We start from the raw sequence: 17,836 nt of genomic DNA on the forward strand, positions 1-17,836 counted from the left end.
CAAGCTTTGCAGTTGACATTCCGTTACGCACGTTGCCCCTTTGGTCCTTGTTCTTGTTTTTGCTGCTGCTGCTGCTGCTGTCGGTGTCGTTGTCGTTGTCGTTGTCTAGGCAACATGCAATGTGCAGCGCCAAAGTTTTTGTGATGCATGTGCGTAGTTTACTCACAATAAGGCTCGTTGAGGCTGTCCAGGGATGCTGGGAAAAGCTCACTCAAAGTTGGCAAAGGAGCTGTGGCCCGTGCTCGGGGTAACTAACTATGCCAATGCAGGACGCTTCCACGAAGGCGCCAGTAGCGAATTGTAGCTACTCTGTACTATGGTAATATATTGAAATATTACCCGGAATACTGCTATCTTCTATTTATTCTCTGTATTTAACAGAAATGAAATTTGCTGATACCTTCTTTTCAGTTTGTACTATTTGTAAAGGGCTGAATAACTGAAAAAGAATTTTTGAAATTTTTTATTTTCGAATTTTTTACTTGGCTTTTCGTTATCGAAGCAGTATACAAATCAAACACAAATTAAACAATCAATTTGATAGAGCGATGCAGGCGCGCAAACAGCATGCAACCCAAAAGCTCACCACGTCATAAGCGGCAACAGTTGGGTTCAGTTTCTGGTGCTGAGCGCCCCACTGTGCGAGCGAACGCAAGGGTGGCAGCTAGCGGGGGGTGGGGTCGGAGGGGGTGGGGCTCAGCTGGGTCTCGGCGCAGAGCTAGAAGTGCAGGGAACCGTGGGCAGAGTGCCACACTTATGCTCACACAAGCACCCGCGCACACACACACACGCAGATGCACAGCTTTGTGTTGACGCACTTGAACGGGCTGTTTCCAGTTACCGGTTCGCAGTGGCCGCTTCTACACTGCCAGAAAATACCCTGATCCGCACGAGTTCACTATCAAGCTGTGCAGCTTTTTTCACAGCCATGATTCAAAGTTTTATGCTAAATACGCATAGGAATGCGAATTTAAAAAATAATTAAAATCCTATTTGTTAGGCTTCAACTACTTTTTCGTTTTACTATTTCATATTTTATGTGTTTTAGTTTATACTTAATAGGGCATCCTGGCTTTCAGCCCCTCCAATGAACTTATTTAGGAGTAGGTATTTTTTTTCAGTGTGCGGTTCCCACAGGTCGCTCGCGCTCCATCTCTGTTGCACTCACCACACTTGTGCGATTCGCTGTAGCTTATAACGCCGAGCACGGAACGTTGAGCTGCTCTCAGCACTCGAATTTCGCATTCACATTCTCATTCGTCAATTAGTCGCCGGCGCGAGCGAACCGCGAGTGCGGAAAAGGAAAATCTTCCGAAACGGACTTTCCTCCAGCTGGAAAACTGCTATCCCGACCAAGACTAGGAGCGATCAGTGGAGATTTCGAAACCCGAAAGCAGGGCACTCCTCACTGATGGCCAAGCGAGGAGCAAATGTGATTTGGTTTCGCCATGGACTGCGGCTCCATGATAATCCCGCTCTATTGGCCGCCCTCGCCGATAAGGATCAGGGTGTAGCCCTCATTCCCGTTTTCATATTCGATGGAGAGAGTGCAGGTACGAGTCGAGGTGCTTCAGAGCTATTTGACGGATTTTGATGTGATACCCATCAAATGAAAGGCATCCAACTACAAGTTACCTTGAACTTACCCAGCAGTACACTTTTGAAAATTTCGATTTCCTAAAAAAAATACCTTTTTAAATTATTTAGATTAAATTGAATAAATTTTGAAAAACTGCAGATAGAAGAACATATATTTATATGTTTGAAAATACTGCAAAAAGAAATAAAACCGGTGGCAACAGAGGGTTAAAATAAGTATTTTTAGTTTGATTGCCATTACACGCTCATTCTCCGTATGAGCTAATATCATTTTTGCGACTTGCATCGGTTATCACATTCAACCTCTTTCCGCGACCGCTGCGAATTCCGAGTTTTCGCTGCTCGTGGAAATGGGAAAGGGGAGAGCTGCAGGGCGGAAAATGGAGGGAAAACCTAATGCACTTTTGCATGGTAGAACAAAACAAACGATGCGACCTAATGCGATTTGTGGCTGGTGGTTTTCAGAATTTTCCGTTAAATCCCTGAGAGCGTTATAGAAGATATAGAATGCAAATGGGTAGAGACATTGAGCACAAACCAGAATAGTAGTATAATGCTTTTGTTTAAACAGTTCGCTTGCTGAAAAGGTCGGGGAGAAACAGAGGTACCTATAGAACCCATCACTTGACCGATAAGAGCTGTTCTGTGGGGAAAAGCGGGAAAACAATTATTGCAATGGAAAATCGGCTAAACTGAATCTTTTTGTGAGTTCAAAAGCTGAACAGTCATCTGAGAGGTCGCATTTAAATTGACAACCTTGTTTTGCATTCCTAGTTTGGCTACAGTTGTGCCAGCTTAAGTGTTTTCAACTTTTGTGTAAATTACCAAGATAAATTCTGCGGAACAATAAAAAGTATTAAACGTAGAAAATAAATAATTTATTGATTCACTTTGAAAAGACTAAAACGTTTTGATACAATTTTAACACAAGCTTTGGCAAGCGCTGCATTGATACTAAAAATTATTTTTTTAACTGAATTCTCTTAGTTTCAACTTCAATATTATTGTCCAATTAAGTACCTATAAAGTAAAGTATAAAGTAGCAACAAAGTAACTGAACATAAACTAACTACACGTTGTTCAACGTGTTCAACGTTCAACGTTGAATATTTTTTAGTTTCCTTAACCATTTTAAAGGGATTGTTTTGAACACAAATCTTTTTGTAATTGGATTGGGTTGGTTTTGAATATCACAGCAGTACAAAAACTAATAAAATATTCTTTATCGGATAGTTTGAACGATTTTAAACACAACAGAGACGACGCCTAAGTCTTCAACTATTAGACTATTAGATACCCGTTACTCAGCATAAGGGAGTTTCCTCGATTTTAAACTACTCTGCGTTCGACGTGGACGAAGAAAATACTTTGGGTATTTAAAAAATCAAAATAGTTTTTGTCACAACACTATACATATAAAAACATTTCAACATATACTGAAAGTGCAGAAGTCACTTGTTTATTACTTCGTTAAGAAGTGTTGTTGCTTGATTGCAACTTTTTTTAATGGTTTATGTTGAAGTGGGCGTGACAATCACTTAAGACCCTAAAATCCGTCTATTAATTTGTTTTCAAAGACCTCATCACTTATACGGACAGACAGACCGACGCACATTGTCCTTTTTATTCCATGAGTGACGGGTTCAAAAAAGTTTGTAATGTGGTTGAGATATTTATCCAAAAAAAATTATAAGGTATTTATCTTGAAAGAAATAGCAAACTCAAAAATACTATTCCCTAACAGGTACCAAGAATGTGGGCTACAACCGAATGCGTTTCCTGCTGGACTCGCTGCAGGACATCGACGACCAGCTGCAGGAGGCAACAGATGGACGTGGACGCCTCCTCGTCTTCGAGGGCGAACCGGCTTTTATCTTCCGACGGCTGCACGAGCAAGTGCGTCTGCACAGGCTATGCATAGAGCAGGACTGCGAGCCGATTTGGAATCATCGCGATGAGACCATCCGTGCTCTATGTCGGGAGCTGGGTATCGACTTTGTCGAGAAGGTGTCACACACGCTGTGGGATCCGCAACTGGTGATTGAGACCAATGGGGGCATTCCACCGCTCACCTATCAAATGTTCCTGGTAAGTTTTTAATCTAGTTCTGTTCTTCTTTTGAGAAAACATCCCTAAAACAAAATTAACAAATTTAAGAACTATTTAACCATCTGCAAATCAGATCATGATCAAGCAATAATACATGTAATCCTTTAGCACACAGTGCAAATTATTGGGCTTCCTCCGCGTCCCACCGCCGATGCTCGACTGGAAGACGCCACCTTTGTGGAGTTGGATCCCGAGTTCCGCCGGAGTATTAACATGTTCGAGAAGCTGCCCACACCGCATCACTTCAATGTGTATGAGGACAACATGGGTTTTCTGGCCAAGATTAAGTGGCGCGGAGGCGAAAAACAGGCCTTGCTGCTTCTGGGTGAGCGTCTCAAAGTGGAGCAACACGCGTTTGAGCGCGGATTTTATCTGCCCAACCAGGCGCTGCCCAATATCCACGACTCCCCCAAGTCGATGAGCGCCCATCTGCGCTTTGGTTGTCTTTCGGTACGTCGCTTCTACTGGAGCGTCCATGATCTCTTCAAGAATGTCCAGCTGCGCGCTTGTGTGCGGGGCGTTCAGATGACTGGCGGCGCACACATCACGGGACAGTTGATCTGGCGGGAATACTTCTACACCATGTCGGTGAACAATCCGAACTACGATCGCATGGAGGGCAATGAGATCTGCCTGAGCATCCCGTGGGCTAAGCCGAAAGAGGATCTCCTGCAGCGCTGGCGCTTAGGCCAAACGGGATTCCCGCTCATCGATGGCGCCATGCGACAGCTCCTGGCCGAGGGATGGCTCCACCACACGCTGCGCAACACGGTGGCCACCTTCCTCACGCGCGGCGGGCTGTGGCAGAGCTGGGAGCACGGACTGCAGCACTTCCTGAAGTATCTGCTGGATGCGGATTGGTCGGTCTGCGCTGGCAACTGGATGTGGGTATCCAGCTCGGCCTTCGAAAGGCTGCTGGACTCCTCCCTGGTCACCTGTCCGGTGGCATTGGCCAAGCGACTTGATCCGGACGGGACCTACATCAAGCAGTACGTCCCGGAGTTGGTAAAAGTGCCCAAGGAATTTGTGTAAGTTTGTGAATTGGAATTAATTATAACAATTTCAGCACAATTTCTTACTGAGAAGTAATAGAAGTACCGATGTTATACTTGTCGTACACGCAATATATGATTCGTTAAATATTTCCCTTTTTGTTTTTCCAGTCACGAGCCATGGCGAATGTCTGCCGAGCAGCAGGAGCAGTACGAGTGCCTGATCGGAGTCCATTATCCGGAGCGGATCATCGACCTCACCATGGCCGTACAGCGCAACATGCTGGCCATGAAGGCGCTCCGGAACTCGCTGATCACCCCGCCTCCGCATTGCCGCCCATCCAACGAGGAGGAAGTGCGTCAGTTCTTCTGGCTGGCCGACGTGGTGGTTTGAAGGAGCATGATAACCAATCCAATTTTGATTCGATTCGATTTCACAATTAATAAACTATTACCAGTAAAATATTATATATAATTAATAATGCTTTATTTTCTTCAATTAAAATAAGTACTACAATACAATTTGTATCCGCTTTATTTGGTTTCGTTTTATTTTTAACAGCTTATAACGTGTTACTCATATATCAATTTTATTCAGCTTATTTTAAAAATCGTTTATGGTGTATATATATATAATTATTATTATCATCTGTATTACGTTGTCAAATTATACGTTTATTAACAGCATTAATTAAATAGTTTTTGCTTTAATTGGGTCTTCCATACGAGAAAAATTGAACGCGAAGTATTTCAAATATTGAAATTTATTATATGTCGATCTATTGATCCTTGCTTCGTTTGCCTTTCGTTTAATGAGAGATTCTATCTTATAATTTGTCTAAGTTGTTGTGTATATTTTATTTTAATGCCTAAATTTTGGTGTTCCTTCTAGATGTGTGCCATTCAAATGAGATATTGGTAGGGGTTGATGGGACCTAAAAGGAGTTATTGTTGAAGTTTGAGTCCCTCGACAGTTCGCTACAAATTAAGTTGGAGAAAATCTAAACTCGACCAGGCCGAGCTTTTCGCTCACCCCCTACCAGTGTCTTCCCCGCAAGAGTCCTTTGTAGGAAGTAAGCTTTTGTTTAGACATCCACATCCTCTGAATTAATTGAAGTAAATTCGAGTAAACATTTAGAGCGTTGCTTGGCAAAAGGTTATTTTGTTCCGTTAAATGTAAATGTCACACACATTGCGTAGTATACGATAGATAGCTGAATAAATAATTGAACCAACCAATTCAATCAACAAACGAACGAGAACGAGAACGAACGAGAACTCACAGCAAATAACAATTTGATGCAATTTATACTTTATGGAATATCTCGTAACGCATTATACTTTTATCATTATTATATTTTTAAAGTACTCCCCAGTTTCAAGTGTCCTCTCTGTATGTGTGTATGTACAAATGTATAGTATTGTGCTGTTGCGGATGCATTCTGTGTGCTAAGTGGATGTGTGTGTTCGAACCGAATGGCTATAAAAGTAAAAGGCTGCTTGTCCCCATTCTGTGTGCAATAAGTTTAAATCCCCCTGATTTTCCCCAGTCCGTCTCCAATCCCCACTACCATATACCATATGGTGCTAGCTGACTGCTTTAAGCCTATGAGGTTCAATTAAATTCACTTGCTTTTTAATTTTTCCTGCTACTGGGCGCCTGTTTCACTCATGCGTGTGTTTAAGATCATGAAAATATAGCATCACTAATGATTTTGTTAAAAGCTTTCAATATTTTTGGTTTTCATAGAGGTTATAGCTTCAAAATGGACGTTTCATAGATAGATCATTAATTTCACATAGACTTCAAGAGCTATTTCTTTGTTTGAGCAGAACTACGTGGCAGATAGTAAAAAACTCGAGGCGACTTTGAGGATATGTGGCTACAGCAGAAGAGTACGGTGTATCTAAGGTGGTTTACTTTAGGGATTCCTCTTGTTTGGGCATTTCAGATATTGGCAGTTTCCTAGTGTTGTTTGGTGTGTATGAAAACTTTTGAGAATGGAAATACAAATGTTCTTGGGCAATTCCCATTACAATATGAAATTGTCATTCATCGCAGCCAGATGGACTATAATGCAATCGTAGCTTACAGCTAACTCCACTCGCAAGCGGTTCATAAATCATTCAAACTAACCCATGGAAGGCAACTGTTTGCTAAGTCAATCCAATCCAAGACCCCTCAGACTGTCATCCTCTTCCAGGTTATCTTGGGATTGGATTGTTACATTGACTTTTTGAAATGCAAATCGCATGCGGACCACAGATGCATAGCCAATGAATGCAAATAGACATGCCTGCATAGGCTCCTATGTACATACATGTTCTCAGAAAATCACATATTCAAACTGCTTCCACCTCTCGCCCTCCCCGACAGGTCGGTTGTTTGCGTTTAACTTTTTACATTAACTGTCATTTGGTTTATTTCACAATTTACAAAATGCAACTTAAACAATGGGATTATACGTGGTGCAGGCCATGCGTGGAGGAGAGTGTCGTCGACAGATGTCCTGTGTGTTTGCTCGGCATCCTGGTAACATTTTACATACAGTGCAGTGGAAGGAACTTTACTAACTTACTGCGGTTGCAACTGTTTCTCGGGTTCTTTAATTTGTTGTCGTGTGCTACACTAGTACTAAGCTTTGTTGCTGCGGTCGCCGTACACTTGGTGTTTGCTTAGTTTGCTTTTGTTTCAGCTGACGCTGCTGTGGCTTCACATTGCTTTAATTTTCGTTCATTTTGTTTTCATGGTGTTAGTTTATATCGTAAATTTATTTATGCAATTTTATCTCAATTTCATTAATCTGTTTTGCTTTGTTTTGTTTTGTTTTGCCTTTTAGTTCTTGTTTTGCCTGGTTTTTACATACACATATTTTGTTTACAATTTTCTACTAGACTTAATCGGCATCCGCGCGCATACCCCGCACCTCGCCCACCTGCCGCGCCTTGTCCAGCTCCTCCTTCGTCTGGTCCTCGATGGCGCGGATGTCCTCCATTGTTAGACCGTACCAGCGATCGGTTGAACAGAAAACTTGGCTGAAAAGGGAATGGAAGAGCGATCAATAGGGAGTTTCCATCTAGGGTTTACTAAAAGGTTATTCATACAAATCGACCTGCATAGATTCAAACTAATTAATCAAGCATCGAATTTAAAGCTATACAATTTAAGGGCAATTACCGATGGAAGTTTGTAAAGAGGCGCCGCTCCGACTTCTGTATGAAATTCTCTACTCTTGTTTGCAGGCCGAACCATTTGAACTCGCACGTGACCAGCTTGTAGCAGGTCATGACAGGATTAACATGCTTTTTCCAGTCGGCTCCCACCAGGGGACCGCGGCCCGTCTTCTTTGACTGGTAGCTGAGAGGATAACCGGAACGTAAATCACAAATTCTCATCAGTATATTCAGAATTAACGCTTACGTGGTTGGATCCTCATCGGGCTTGTAGTCCGCGGGCAGCACCGGATCGTTGGCAATGTCAATGTGCACTATCTCTCGCACTTTCAGCTTATCCGGCGTCAGCTCGTGCACCTGCAACATCGAAAAGCACGACAAGATATCTTAGATCCATAATAAATTTTGTGGCTAATGGAACACGAAAAGCGTTACTACATAGACATGAACATGGATCGATGGCGGATAGGAACTACAAAGCCGAGCCGAGCAAACAGCAAATGAAATAGAAAACAAACGAAACTTACGTTGTCAACAGTGCCAAGGTCATTTTCTATATGTTGCGAATAAATGTCTATTTTAAAGTTTTTATCCATATAACCAGGATTCTTAATCGAAAACCAAAAGATAACAAAACCAAACCAAACCGAAAAAGCCAAACGAAATGGTGGTGCAATTTTGACCAAATCATATTGCAGGATGATAGAGTGTGATTAGCCGGGAGTAGTTAGTATTCACAATTAAATGCATGGTTGAGATGGGGTGATGTTATGGAGAGAAAAGAAGAAAACACATGTTAGTTATATCATGCTGTGGATTCTCGACTTACATTTTCTGAATCGCCCGCATCTCCGACGTGCAGAGTGTCGATGATTATTTTGAAAGCATCTTTCATAAACTTGGGGTTCTAGAAATTCAATATAATCACAGTAATCATCAGGTTGTCTCACGTATATTGCTAATGGAACCGAGGTGTTCTGTTTCTAACCCCCATTTTGTTACAATAATTAGTGGTGTCCCCATTTACCGTGATAATCGTTCGACAATAGGGATAGGCGTTCCATGCCTCCTCGTGGATCTCCAATGAGCCCTTGGGTGCCAATAGTCGTATGTAGGCTGGAACTTTTGATTGCAGATGGTAGATCTTATATGTATATTGCCCGGAATTGTATTTGCCACCTATGGGAATGGAAAAATTCTCCGTTAGTGCGCAGTTATTCATTACCAATCGTTAATTGCTTACCCAGCAGTGGGAAGTCTTCGAAGGGTTCGTTCTTTAAGACCTCGATTCCCTCGCCGCCTCCTGTATTCTCTTTTGACGCCTCGGCCACCGAGAATAATTGTGCAACTTGATACTGTGGAGCAGAAAAAAGGAGAGTTGGGAAAATAGTTCTCCACATGACAGGGGGCTTTTTCCCCAGTTAACTCTCTTACCTCTTCCACAGTCAATGGCAAAGTCACACGGCTGCAACGAGAAAAAAACAATGACTGTGTCAGCGAATGTATGCATAAAGGCTACGCGATTTTAATTAAGTTTAATATAACCATTTTAATTAAATACCATTCCTGTGCATAAAAACTGGCGATACTCCTCGCTCTCCAACGAGCAACGGAGCATCCAGTTCAGTTTGAGAGGGAAATATGAAAATGATTAACAAAAACCAGTGAAAGGCAACCAGATATTATTTACCTTTAAAAAGGAGCGGTATTCACAACACGTTTCAGTAGTGGGGTACTTGGATATGTGCAAACAAATGGAATACGGGTTCAGAAACAATAAATGTCACGACTTCATAGAAATAGTTTACGGGTTGACTGCATTCGTTTTAGTTTACTTTTGAAGTCATTCAATCTCGATGGCAATGAGCACATTTAATGACTACAAATGTACATTGTAATAGCAAAGCATTCCCCTTAAGACAATCTTTAAGCTGCCTAATTGCGTGGTCCACTTCAAGTTCCTAGCAGCAATGCACAAAATTGCCTCCAATTACAAGCCAGCCATCTAATCTACTCAGGTTCTACATGGCCTAGGCAATGAACTCAAGCCCCAAAGTATGCAGTACCTATTCAAACAAGGGATCTTGAGACTAATTGCAAGAATGACCATCAGTAATTTTGGCTAAGGCCAATCAATCGAGGCCAATTGATACCTGTTGAGATAAGATCTCAGTTAATTTAAATGGGCACTTTACCTGGCTAAAATAGTTAATATTACTGCACAATTTAAAGTATATATTTTTAATTAAAAGCTTACACAAGTGGGCGGAACTTGGGCATTGGAATAAAATCAGAAAAAGTGTTGGCAGCAGCTTCAAAAGCCTTTTTGCATTTTATTTGCATGCATATGAGCTTGAACTCCCCAAACCGAAACCACCCACTTCCGGGCCACATACTCATCCTCTAATTACCAAAAAGGTCGCCAGGCAGCAAAAGAGTTGGAGGGCAGGTGGAAAAAGCTGCAGAAAGTGTTCTGGGACCTCCATATAATTATGCTAGCCTTGAAACTTGTTCGCATCGCTTCACTTTTGTTGCGGTTTTGGCGGCGACAATTTAATTGCGAAAATTTAATTTTTATCACCGAAGAAGGAATGCCTTTTAAACTCTTTTGTATGTCAGAGTAAAAATTCCTATGCAAATCTACATTAAAGCAACCGGAAGGGAAGAGGGTTAAAACCTTCAACCTTTCTATCTTTGTTTTATAATCTCCTGGCATTGTTCACATTTTGAGAGTTAATGATGCAGAAATGTTGGATAAATTTCCAAACTTTTGTGATGGTTTTTTAATTTTGGCATAGGGAAATAGTTAGGGAAAAGTTCTGTATTTTGATACAACTATGAACCTGCGTTGAGTAAAAAGAGGAGCATAAAAATCCCTGGTATTTCTCCTTGATCTCTGGGAATTTACCACCCGTCGTAGAGAGTTGAAACTTAGCTACAAACTGTAATCCAAGGAAAGTCAACAGTCAACGGCTTGGCAAATGAAATATTCCCGGGCAAATAAAGGCCAAATTGCTCCCCGGTGCGAGGGAAGCCTTGGCATGCATTTGCAAGGTGCGAACTGGAGCTCCTTGGCCATAAAGAACCTGAACCTCGTACTGGCCCGGCTTTATGGGCTGTCAGTCGTTCTCGCCTCCCCACATAATACATAATACACAGCAAATGCCAAACAATGAGACACAAGAAAACACGACACGACTCGAGAACAATCAAAGTGATGTGGAGAAAGTGGGGAAATTCGGGGCTTTGTTTGCCGGGTGTCTTGCAGACGCAATTAACCTTTTGGCCCACTGTTGACACTCGTAATGATGTGTTTCCTAATTGCCAGTCGACTCGAGCAACTGGTGGGCGTGGCAGAGGGACAGGACCAGGAGCTTTAATGTTGCCTACTCAAAAGTTGGCAAACTACGCGCCGCCCCTGAAAAGGTTAAAGTTCCAAGAGCACTGTTTTATGGCGGGAGGAGATCAAGTTTAACTTTCGGCCGAGTTCATCTGGGGGTTTTCCCCAAACAAGGTGGATGATTTAGGAGTGTGTGTGTGTGTGTGTGTCAGGGGAATGGGGCTCCAAAAAGTTAGAACTATAAAGGGACTTAGGGAGAGGTAGAACAGTGTGCTGCGGTGTTTAATTGTTAATGAAGTTATTTGGAACTTCAGTTAATCATTGCATAATCAAGAGGAACGATTTCAGCTTTTGGGGTGCATGTTCAACGGGTTGAAATTAAAGTTTTCGCTTAAGATAATTGATTAGGCATTCATTTAAACCAGAATTTGTAAGGTAAACTGTGTATGTTTTGCATTTTGGTCAATTAACTAAATCCAATTGCTTATTATGACTACGTAACTAGAAATAAATATTGGAAATGGTTGGCTTCCAATTCAATCGCCCATTTTGTGCAATCGTATCATCAATTCATTTAATTATGCAAACAGTACAACTTTCCTGTTCAACAAATTTCCACGCAGCATTTATCGTTTAATCAAATCTGATTGTAAAACTTTAGCGCAAAAAATGGCCCATAAAAAATTGGTCTCCTGCCCTCCTTTACAAAAACTTTTCTTCTGTCGCAAAAAAAGGCATTTTATTATTGGGAAGGCAAATAAAACTTTCTAAAGCTGAAAGCCCAAAAGAAGGAAAATCATTAGAAGACAAACGCAAACAAAACTCTAGAACGTGTTTGTGTGACACAATCGCTGTTCCAATAAGTTCAGTGGTAAATAAATTTCCCTGAAATTGTCGAAACATCTAACTGGGTTGAATATCATCATCAAAAGCAAGATATCAAACGATATAGTCGCGTTTCTCTAAGGGGTTTTGGTTTTGAGTTTCTATGAATCACAGCACAATCAGAGCATTGAAGAAATTATGCAAAGCAAAAATAGAAACATACAAGAAATTGCCACACATGAGTGGAGGGCCAAAAAGTAAAAGTAAAGCAAAAACAACAGTCTGAGAATATTGAAGAACTCTTAATGAGACCAAAGTTGCCGAAAGAAGCACTCGGGAGACCCCTTCACACTCAACCCTCTTTTGTGGCCGTGAACAAGGGAAATTGTTTGCTCTTGTTGGCATAATTAAAAATGGAAAGTGATTGTTTGGGGCTCTGTGGTGTTCGCATCCCAAGGTGTGTGTGTGTGCGTGGGTCGAGGGGAAAGCTCGTGACCAGGGCTCTTGTGGTAGCCATTATTGAGGGCCGCCCACTGGTCATTGCCGCAATTGAAGGCCGAAGCCAAGTAATAATTGATTTACCCGCAATGAAGATGTCACACAGAGATTGCCCAGTGGATTGGTTACTGAATAAGGGGGCAACGAGTCATTCGAGCTTGAAATTAAAGCATTTGTGCTGTATAGCATACTTATTATGTTTATACCAAAATCGATATTATCCATGTTAAGCAGGGCTAAGTAATTAGCTATCTAAATGGACAAAACATTTATATATTTTTTAAGCAGAACTGAAAACTGACAGACCTCATATTTGTACTGAAATCAAGGCCGCATTTTGCGGTTTACCCCAATTCGGATAATGGCATACCCATCTGCATATTCCTCAATTACCAAACATTTTCAAAGCAACGGAAACTTTACACACTCGAAACGTGTAATGAGTACAGTGCCGTTGCGAAGTAAAACGACGGACTCAAGTCGACAGCCAAACACTATCTTATCGCAGTACATAAAAAGCACACAAATGGCGGAACTAAATTGGAGCTCATGCCATTTTCAAATTGATTGCTGGCTGGGCGAGAGGGAAGTTCGAAGGGAGGACTGTATCTGACGGATACATGTGTGGTGTACAAAGAGGCCAATCAGTTTGGGGCAGTAAAAGTCACGCTACAGCTGGCTTATGACGAGTACCATGAAGGACCGACATTGAAAACAACAAGCTTTTGCTTTCGGAGATCAGAGTTGAGACGGCTGAAAGTTGAAAAACCTTGCACTCACACCAACTTTAATGTGGCAAAAAAAGAAAAAAATATAAAATAGGGGCTGATATCAAATAGAGTACTGAATACACATTTTAGAAGAAATCATTGAATTCTACGTGTTTACAATCTATGTATCATTGAAACTATAAACTTGCCAGCTAATTGCCGATATAATCACATAAATTTTAGTAAAACTAATGGCTCGATTTCTGCCAGACAGCGAAACACAATTTCTCCACAATAATTTGTTATTCTAAATGCACTAGCTATATTTACATTGCTAACAAATAAAGTGCAGCACTTTAAGCATTTGGCACACAATGAAACAAAATATTACATGAATCATGCTAAGTGCAGCCAATCACAATTTGTTTTTGTTACCTTTTTAGCTGATTTTTATTTGGCCATTTTGCCCCCGGCCATTTAAATTGTTTATCAGCTTGCAGCAACCTGCGATGCGGCACGCGTTGCCTTTATTTGCACCTTTGTTTTTCATTTAATGATGGTGCTGAAGTGTTCATTGCCAAATAGTTTACACGCCAACAGCCGGTTGACGGAAAAATGCGAAAATCTGGCAGGAAAAACGTTTTGAATTGCAAATGCCAAAGGCTTCGAATTGGAATTATGGCATCGAGAACAATTAAACATTATTGCCTCTCCTGAAGATTGCCGGTCAACTTACGAGTGTTTTAATACACGGAATTGCGAAAAAAGCCTGTTACTATAAAAAGTTTAATTTTGCAGTAAAACAGTCGAGTTAAATCGTTCTTGTTTTCTTTAAAAAATGTCGAGCAATACAAAATATTCTCAGAAATGTACACTATTTAAAGACCGGCAGAAGTATATTTTCGCCTAAACTTCATGAGCTTCAGTTTACTTTTTGGGTATGGCACACTTGTATACATATTGCACGCCATATGATAAATATTAATGTTATAAATATAATAATATAAATCTAAATAGAAACTGTATATTTTTAACGCTCGCTGTAATGAACTACTAAACGCCAAGAATTTTTCGCTAGCTATTATAAATTTTCCAGTTGTTCGTTTTAAAATGACATTCATATCATTCGTTGTTTATGATGGTAAATGATAACTTAACGTGTTCCTTTTGAATAGGTAATGTGTATATTCGTAAATGATATCAAAATCATTAAAAGGGCTACACAAGCCTAGCAAAACGGAAGTACATATCGATTTTTGTGTAAGACTTTAAGCCAGAAACCGATCGTGTGAGAATTAGAGGCTAAACAAAACTCATACGCTTAACAAACATCTATCAGTAATGAACACTGCTTATATTCAATTGAGGCTCCATTATAAGATTGATGCGAATGATTGCGCACGGGAGGCTATACAAATCGGAAAAGGAAAATGATAAGACGGAGATTGTGTGTTTGAGCGTACAGTTTCAATCGACTGTGTGCACCTGCACGGATTTTGCTTGATTTTCCGACTGCTGTCAAAGTCAAAGCAATTATAAGCCGAGCCATTTGAAGTCAAACTTTTGACAATTTCCGTTAATAAATTAAAAGTATCGTTGCCAAAGTGGGAATGTGAAGGAGGCAACGTGAGCCATTTGCAAATGAGAAGAATGTCACCTGGTGCTTTTCGGGCGAAAAGGATTATAGATGCCCGATGAGTCAGTTTAGTGGGCTTTACGCAACGACCTTATCGCACTTAACAACTTGTTTGATTAAAATCGCAGGGCCCCAAGCCGAAAAGAGAGTTATGGGAAAAGAGAGGCGCAAAAGAGAGTGACTCATTGAAGAAGTCGACAACGTGGCGCCGCTGAGCGACTGGAAAGCATTATCTTCTGGTCACATATATAGTATGGTATAGGATATCGATGACGCAAAGGAGTTCCCAAAACTAATTAGCAAAGGCAATGCTTATGAGGAATAAGAAGGCTTACGTAGCTGGAAAATATGACTTAAACTCATTACGTCATCGCCACAGCTGCAAAATACCTGAGATAGAGCGAGAGGAATTGAGAGGAGGTGTGCGGAGAAGGGGGCGTCTAGGGGGCTGATAAGAAAACCGTTCTTTTGTTGTTGCGGAAAATGCCCGCAAACTTAAATACAACAAAAACAACTGCTGAGAGAACAGAGAGAGAAGCGGCACGCGACCAGAGAGAAAGAGAGATAGATAGCGAGGGGAGCAAATGTCACGGAGAGAGAGAGTATAAAATCGATTTGTCACAAATAATTTGCGGCTTGTCCATCTTTTCGGGGATTTAAACATAAAATAATCACAGGTTAATGGTAAAAATGCGCAGTTTTATACTCACAATTCTTTGATCTGCATCTTTGCCAATTATTATCCGGTATTTTCCTGCTTGATTCGCTGCGAGAGAGTACAAAATACAGAATTAGATTTAATGCGAATTCGCTGGCGGATTTCAACTAAATTGCAGAATTTATTATTTCCAAATGTAAATGCACTTGCACTCGACGCTTAACCTTCGCACGCACTTTCTATATTTAATTTATATATCTGCCAAAAACACTGGTGTTTCTGATTCGCTGCCAAAAAAACTGCACCCGCACTCTTTGTTTATGTTTGGCTAAGCCAACTTGAGTTTAGTTATCCAATTCTGATTCTATCGCCTTTTTCTCCAATTGTCGGCTAAACACACGAGTCATATGCACACACACACACACACACACGCAAATCACAGCACATACTAGCGGGCGGAATATCAATATCAATTTATGCGATTTGCCGCAGATTTATTACTCAAGTGATGACGTACAACTGGGAAATGCGATTGGCCTGGTATCGGGATCTGTTCGCGCTTGCAAATCGGAGGCAGTAATGTATTAGTAACGAGTTTGTTATTTAGCTACTGCGTGTTGTAGCGGAGCTAAAGTTCGATGTTCATGCAAAACACTTCGATTCCGATAGGCGGACGGTATCGATTTTGCCGCGACTCCATGGTCACACTTGGGGGTGGGCGCAGCCCGTCGCCGACTATCGATAGCATATGCGATGTATCCAGGGCTGCTCACTAATCGTATCTTGTTAGGGGGACTCCCGTTGCTTAATATTATACATTTTATATAATATATATTTTAAAATCAAGAAATGAAAATAATACTTTTTAGCGCTTAACGTCTTCATTTGAAAACCGTAGCAAAGCCTGCCTTTTACTTCGCTAATTCCAGAAGCAACATTAAAAAGGCCATACAAAAAAATTTTGGTAATTTCATTCTTTATTTGAAATAAATACATTAATTTAAGGGACTGGAAATAAAAACTAAACACAGATCGGTATTTGCACATAAACAAATTTTGAGTTACGTTCGAATGATAAACGATCTAAGGGACAGCTTCGAATTCTAATTAGCTGGGTGGCTCTGTCATGTCCTCCTTCTGGCTATTCTCTCCCATTTGGTCGAGCAAGTCCTTCTCATTTTCTGGCGAAGGTGGCATTTCCAACCCGCCGAGCAGATCTTCCGGTCTTTCATTCGAATCGACGGGAAAGTCTTCTGTGACTGGGCGTTCTCGACGGGGCTTTTTAGTAGGGCGCGGCTGGTTGTCAGCGTCGTAGCGCATGTTCAGCGCGAACTTGATATGCCCCGTGCCCTGGTACTCATCGTCGATGGGAATGTTCCGTGCCCACACCTTGCAGAAGAAGTAGACCTCCGTATTCTTGGGCATCTTGTTCATCTGGATGGCCACCACGCGCGTCACGCCTGTCATCTTCTCGGAGGCCTCGAAATAGGGACCCGGGTAGAAAACCATATCGGGCTGGGGTCCCTGGGTCACCTCGCAGGTGAGCCAGATCTTCGGCGTGTTGCCCAGCTTGCCCACGGTGCCCTGGAGACTCGAAGGCGCCTCCTTGGGCAAGTCGTCTGGAGTGTCGTAGGTTTCCGGCTGGTAGCCAATGACGCTGTTAAGCTTGATGAAGACTGTCGGCTTTTGGGCCGCGTAGCCCCAGCACGTGTCCTGGTTGAAGTCGCTGAAGAAGTCGATGGCATTATCGTTTAATTTGTTTAGAAAATCGTCGATGCGGTCCGCGATCGGGTTGATCTCATTCACCAAGTGCGTAAAGTATTCCAGCGCGGAGCGATTTTGGTTGGGCACCATCGACAGACCCGGCGGACCCTTGAGCCAGCGCGGCCTTTTCGGATCGATGATGGCTAGCAATAAGATGGCCAACCAAAATGCCACTATACCCACGATTATGCAGTACAGGAACAGGTAGTAGAGCGTGATTCGCAGCCAAGCAAAGGCAGTGCGGTCGAACAGCTTATGCTCGTCTATGTCGAATACCCTCTTCGACCACGGAAGGTCCTTCTTGCGACGCTTCTCCTGCGTCCTGCGGTTCTGCTTCACCAGCTTGTAGTCCCCAGCGGGCACCATTACTTCCTCGGGCATCCTGGCAATCGTTCCGGCTCAGATTTGGGAACTGCTTAGGCATAAGTGGGAAATATTCGAAAAATCTAGGCACATCGATCTGTAGTTCCCGTTCACAATGAAATTTAAAGCGGAGCGGGTTGAAATCTTAACAATTTATGAAAATAACAC

At 41.8% G+C, this 17,836-nt stretch overlaps 3 protein-coding genes across 4 annotated transcripts; 1 reads left to right on the forward strand and 2 right to left on the reverse strand.

The window, feature by feature from the left end:
* The first annotated feature begins 1,228 nt into the window (after positions 1-1,228).
* Positions 1,229-5,173, forward strand: LOC6553960 (cryptochrome-1). The gene is made up of 4 exons (XM_001979519.3): positions 1,229-1,553; positions 3,344-3,687; positions 3,817-4,736; positions 4,872-5,173. Exons 1-4 carry the CDS (start codon positions 1,412-1,414, stop codon positions 5,092-5,094), a joined length of 1,629 nt encoding a protein of 542 aa, XP_001979555.1. The 5' UTR covers positions 1,229-1,411; the 3' UTR covers positions 5,095-5,173.
* A 1,918-nt stretch (positions 5,174-7,091) lies between these two features.
* LOC6553959 (phosphatidylinositol transfer protein beta isoform) lies at positions 7,092-16,243 on the reverse strand. Of its 2 annotated transcripts, none has more exons than XM_001979518.3 (9): positions 16,059-16,243; positions 15,594-15,649; positions 9,309-9,339; positions 9,118-9,229; positions 8,902-9,053; positions 8,704-8,781; positions 8,122-8,231; positions 7,879-8,058; positions 7,092-7,736 (listed from the first exon to the last, which is right to left on the reverse strand). In XM_001979518.3, the coding sequence occupies exons 2-9, from the start codon at positions 15,608-15,610 to the stop codon at positions 7,598-7,600; spliced, it is 819 nt and encodes a 272-aa protein (XP_001979554.1). In that variant the 5' UTR covers positions 15,611-15,649; positions 16,059-16,243; the 3' UTR covers positions 7,092-7,597. The 2 variants fall into 2 exon arrangements, with proteins under 2 accessions (XP_001979554.1, XP_026833654.1); XM_026977853.1 differs by lacking the exon at positions 16,059-16,243 and adding an exon at positions 15,778-16,007 and having other exon boundaries at positions 7,518-7,736.
* Positions 16,244-16,573: 330 nt separating this feature from the next.
* Positions 16,574-17,805, reverse strand: LOC6553958 (sodium/potassium-transporting ATPase subunit beta-1). Its single transcript, XM_001979517.3, has one exon. The coding sequence runs from the start codon at positions 17,684-17,686 to the stop codon at positions 16,649-16,651; it is 1,038 nt and encodes a 345-aa protein (XP_001979553.1). The 5' UTR covers positions 17,687-17,805; the 3' UTR covers positions 16,574-16,648.
* Positions 17,806-17,836: the final 31 nt, after the last annotated feature.

The sequence above is a fragment of the Drosophila erecta genome, unplaced genomic scaffold (genome assembly GCF_003286155.1).
Source record: "Drosophila erecta strain 14021-0224.00,06,07 unplaced genomic scaffold, DereRS2 tig00000000-arrow-pilon, whole genome shotgun sequence".
NCBI lineage: Eukaryota > Metazoa > Arthropoda > Insecta > Diptera > Drosophilidae > Drosophila > Drosophila erecta.

Coding starts and splice junctions, on each gene's coding strand:
- LOC6553958 (XM_001979517.3), bottom strand. CDS start 17,686: ATGCCCGAGGAAGTAATGGTGCCCGCTGGGGACTACAAGCTGGTGAAG.
- LOC6553960 (XM_001979519.3), top strand. CDS start 1,412: ATGGCCAAGCGAGGAGCAAATGTGATTTGGTTTCGCCATGGACTGCGG. Junction 1,554..3,343: donor ATTCGATGGAGAGAGTGCAG/GTACGAGTCGAG, acceptor ATTCCCTAACAG/GTACCAAGAATGTGGGCTAC. Junction 4,737..4,871: donor AAAGTGCCCAAGGAATTTGT/GTAAGTTTGTGA, acceptor TTGTTTTTCCAG/TCACGAGCCATGGCGAATGT.
- LOC6553959 (XM_001979518.3), bottom strand. Junction 8,059..8,121: donor CCCGATGAGGATCCAACCAC/GTAAGCGTTAAT, acceptor TTATCCTCTCAG/CTACCAGTCAAAGAAGACGG. Junction 7,737..7,878: donor CTCTTTACAAACTTCCATCG/GTAATTGCCCTT, acceptor TTCCCTTTTCAG/CCAAGTTTTCTGTTCAACCG.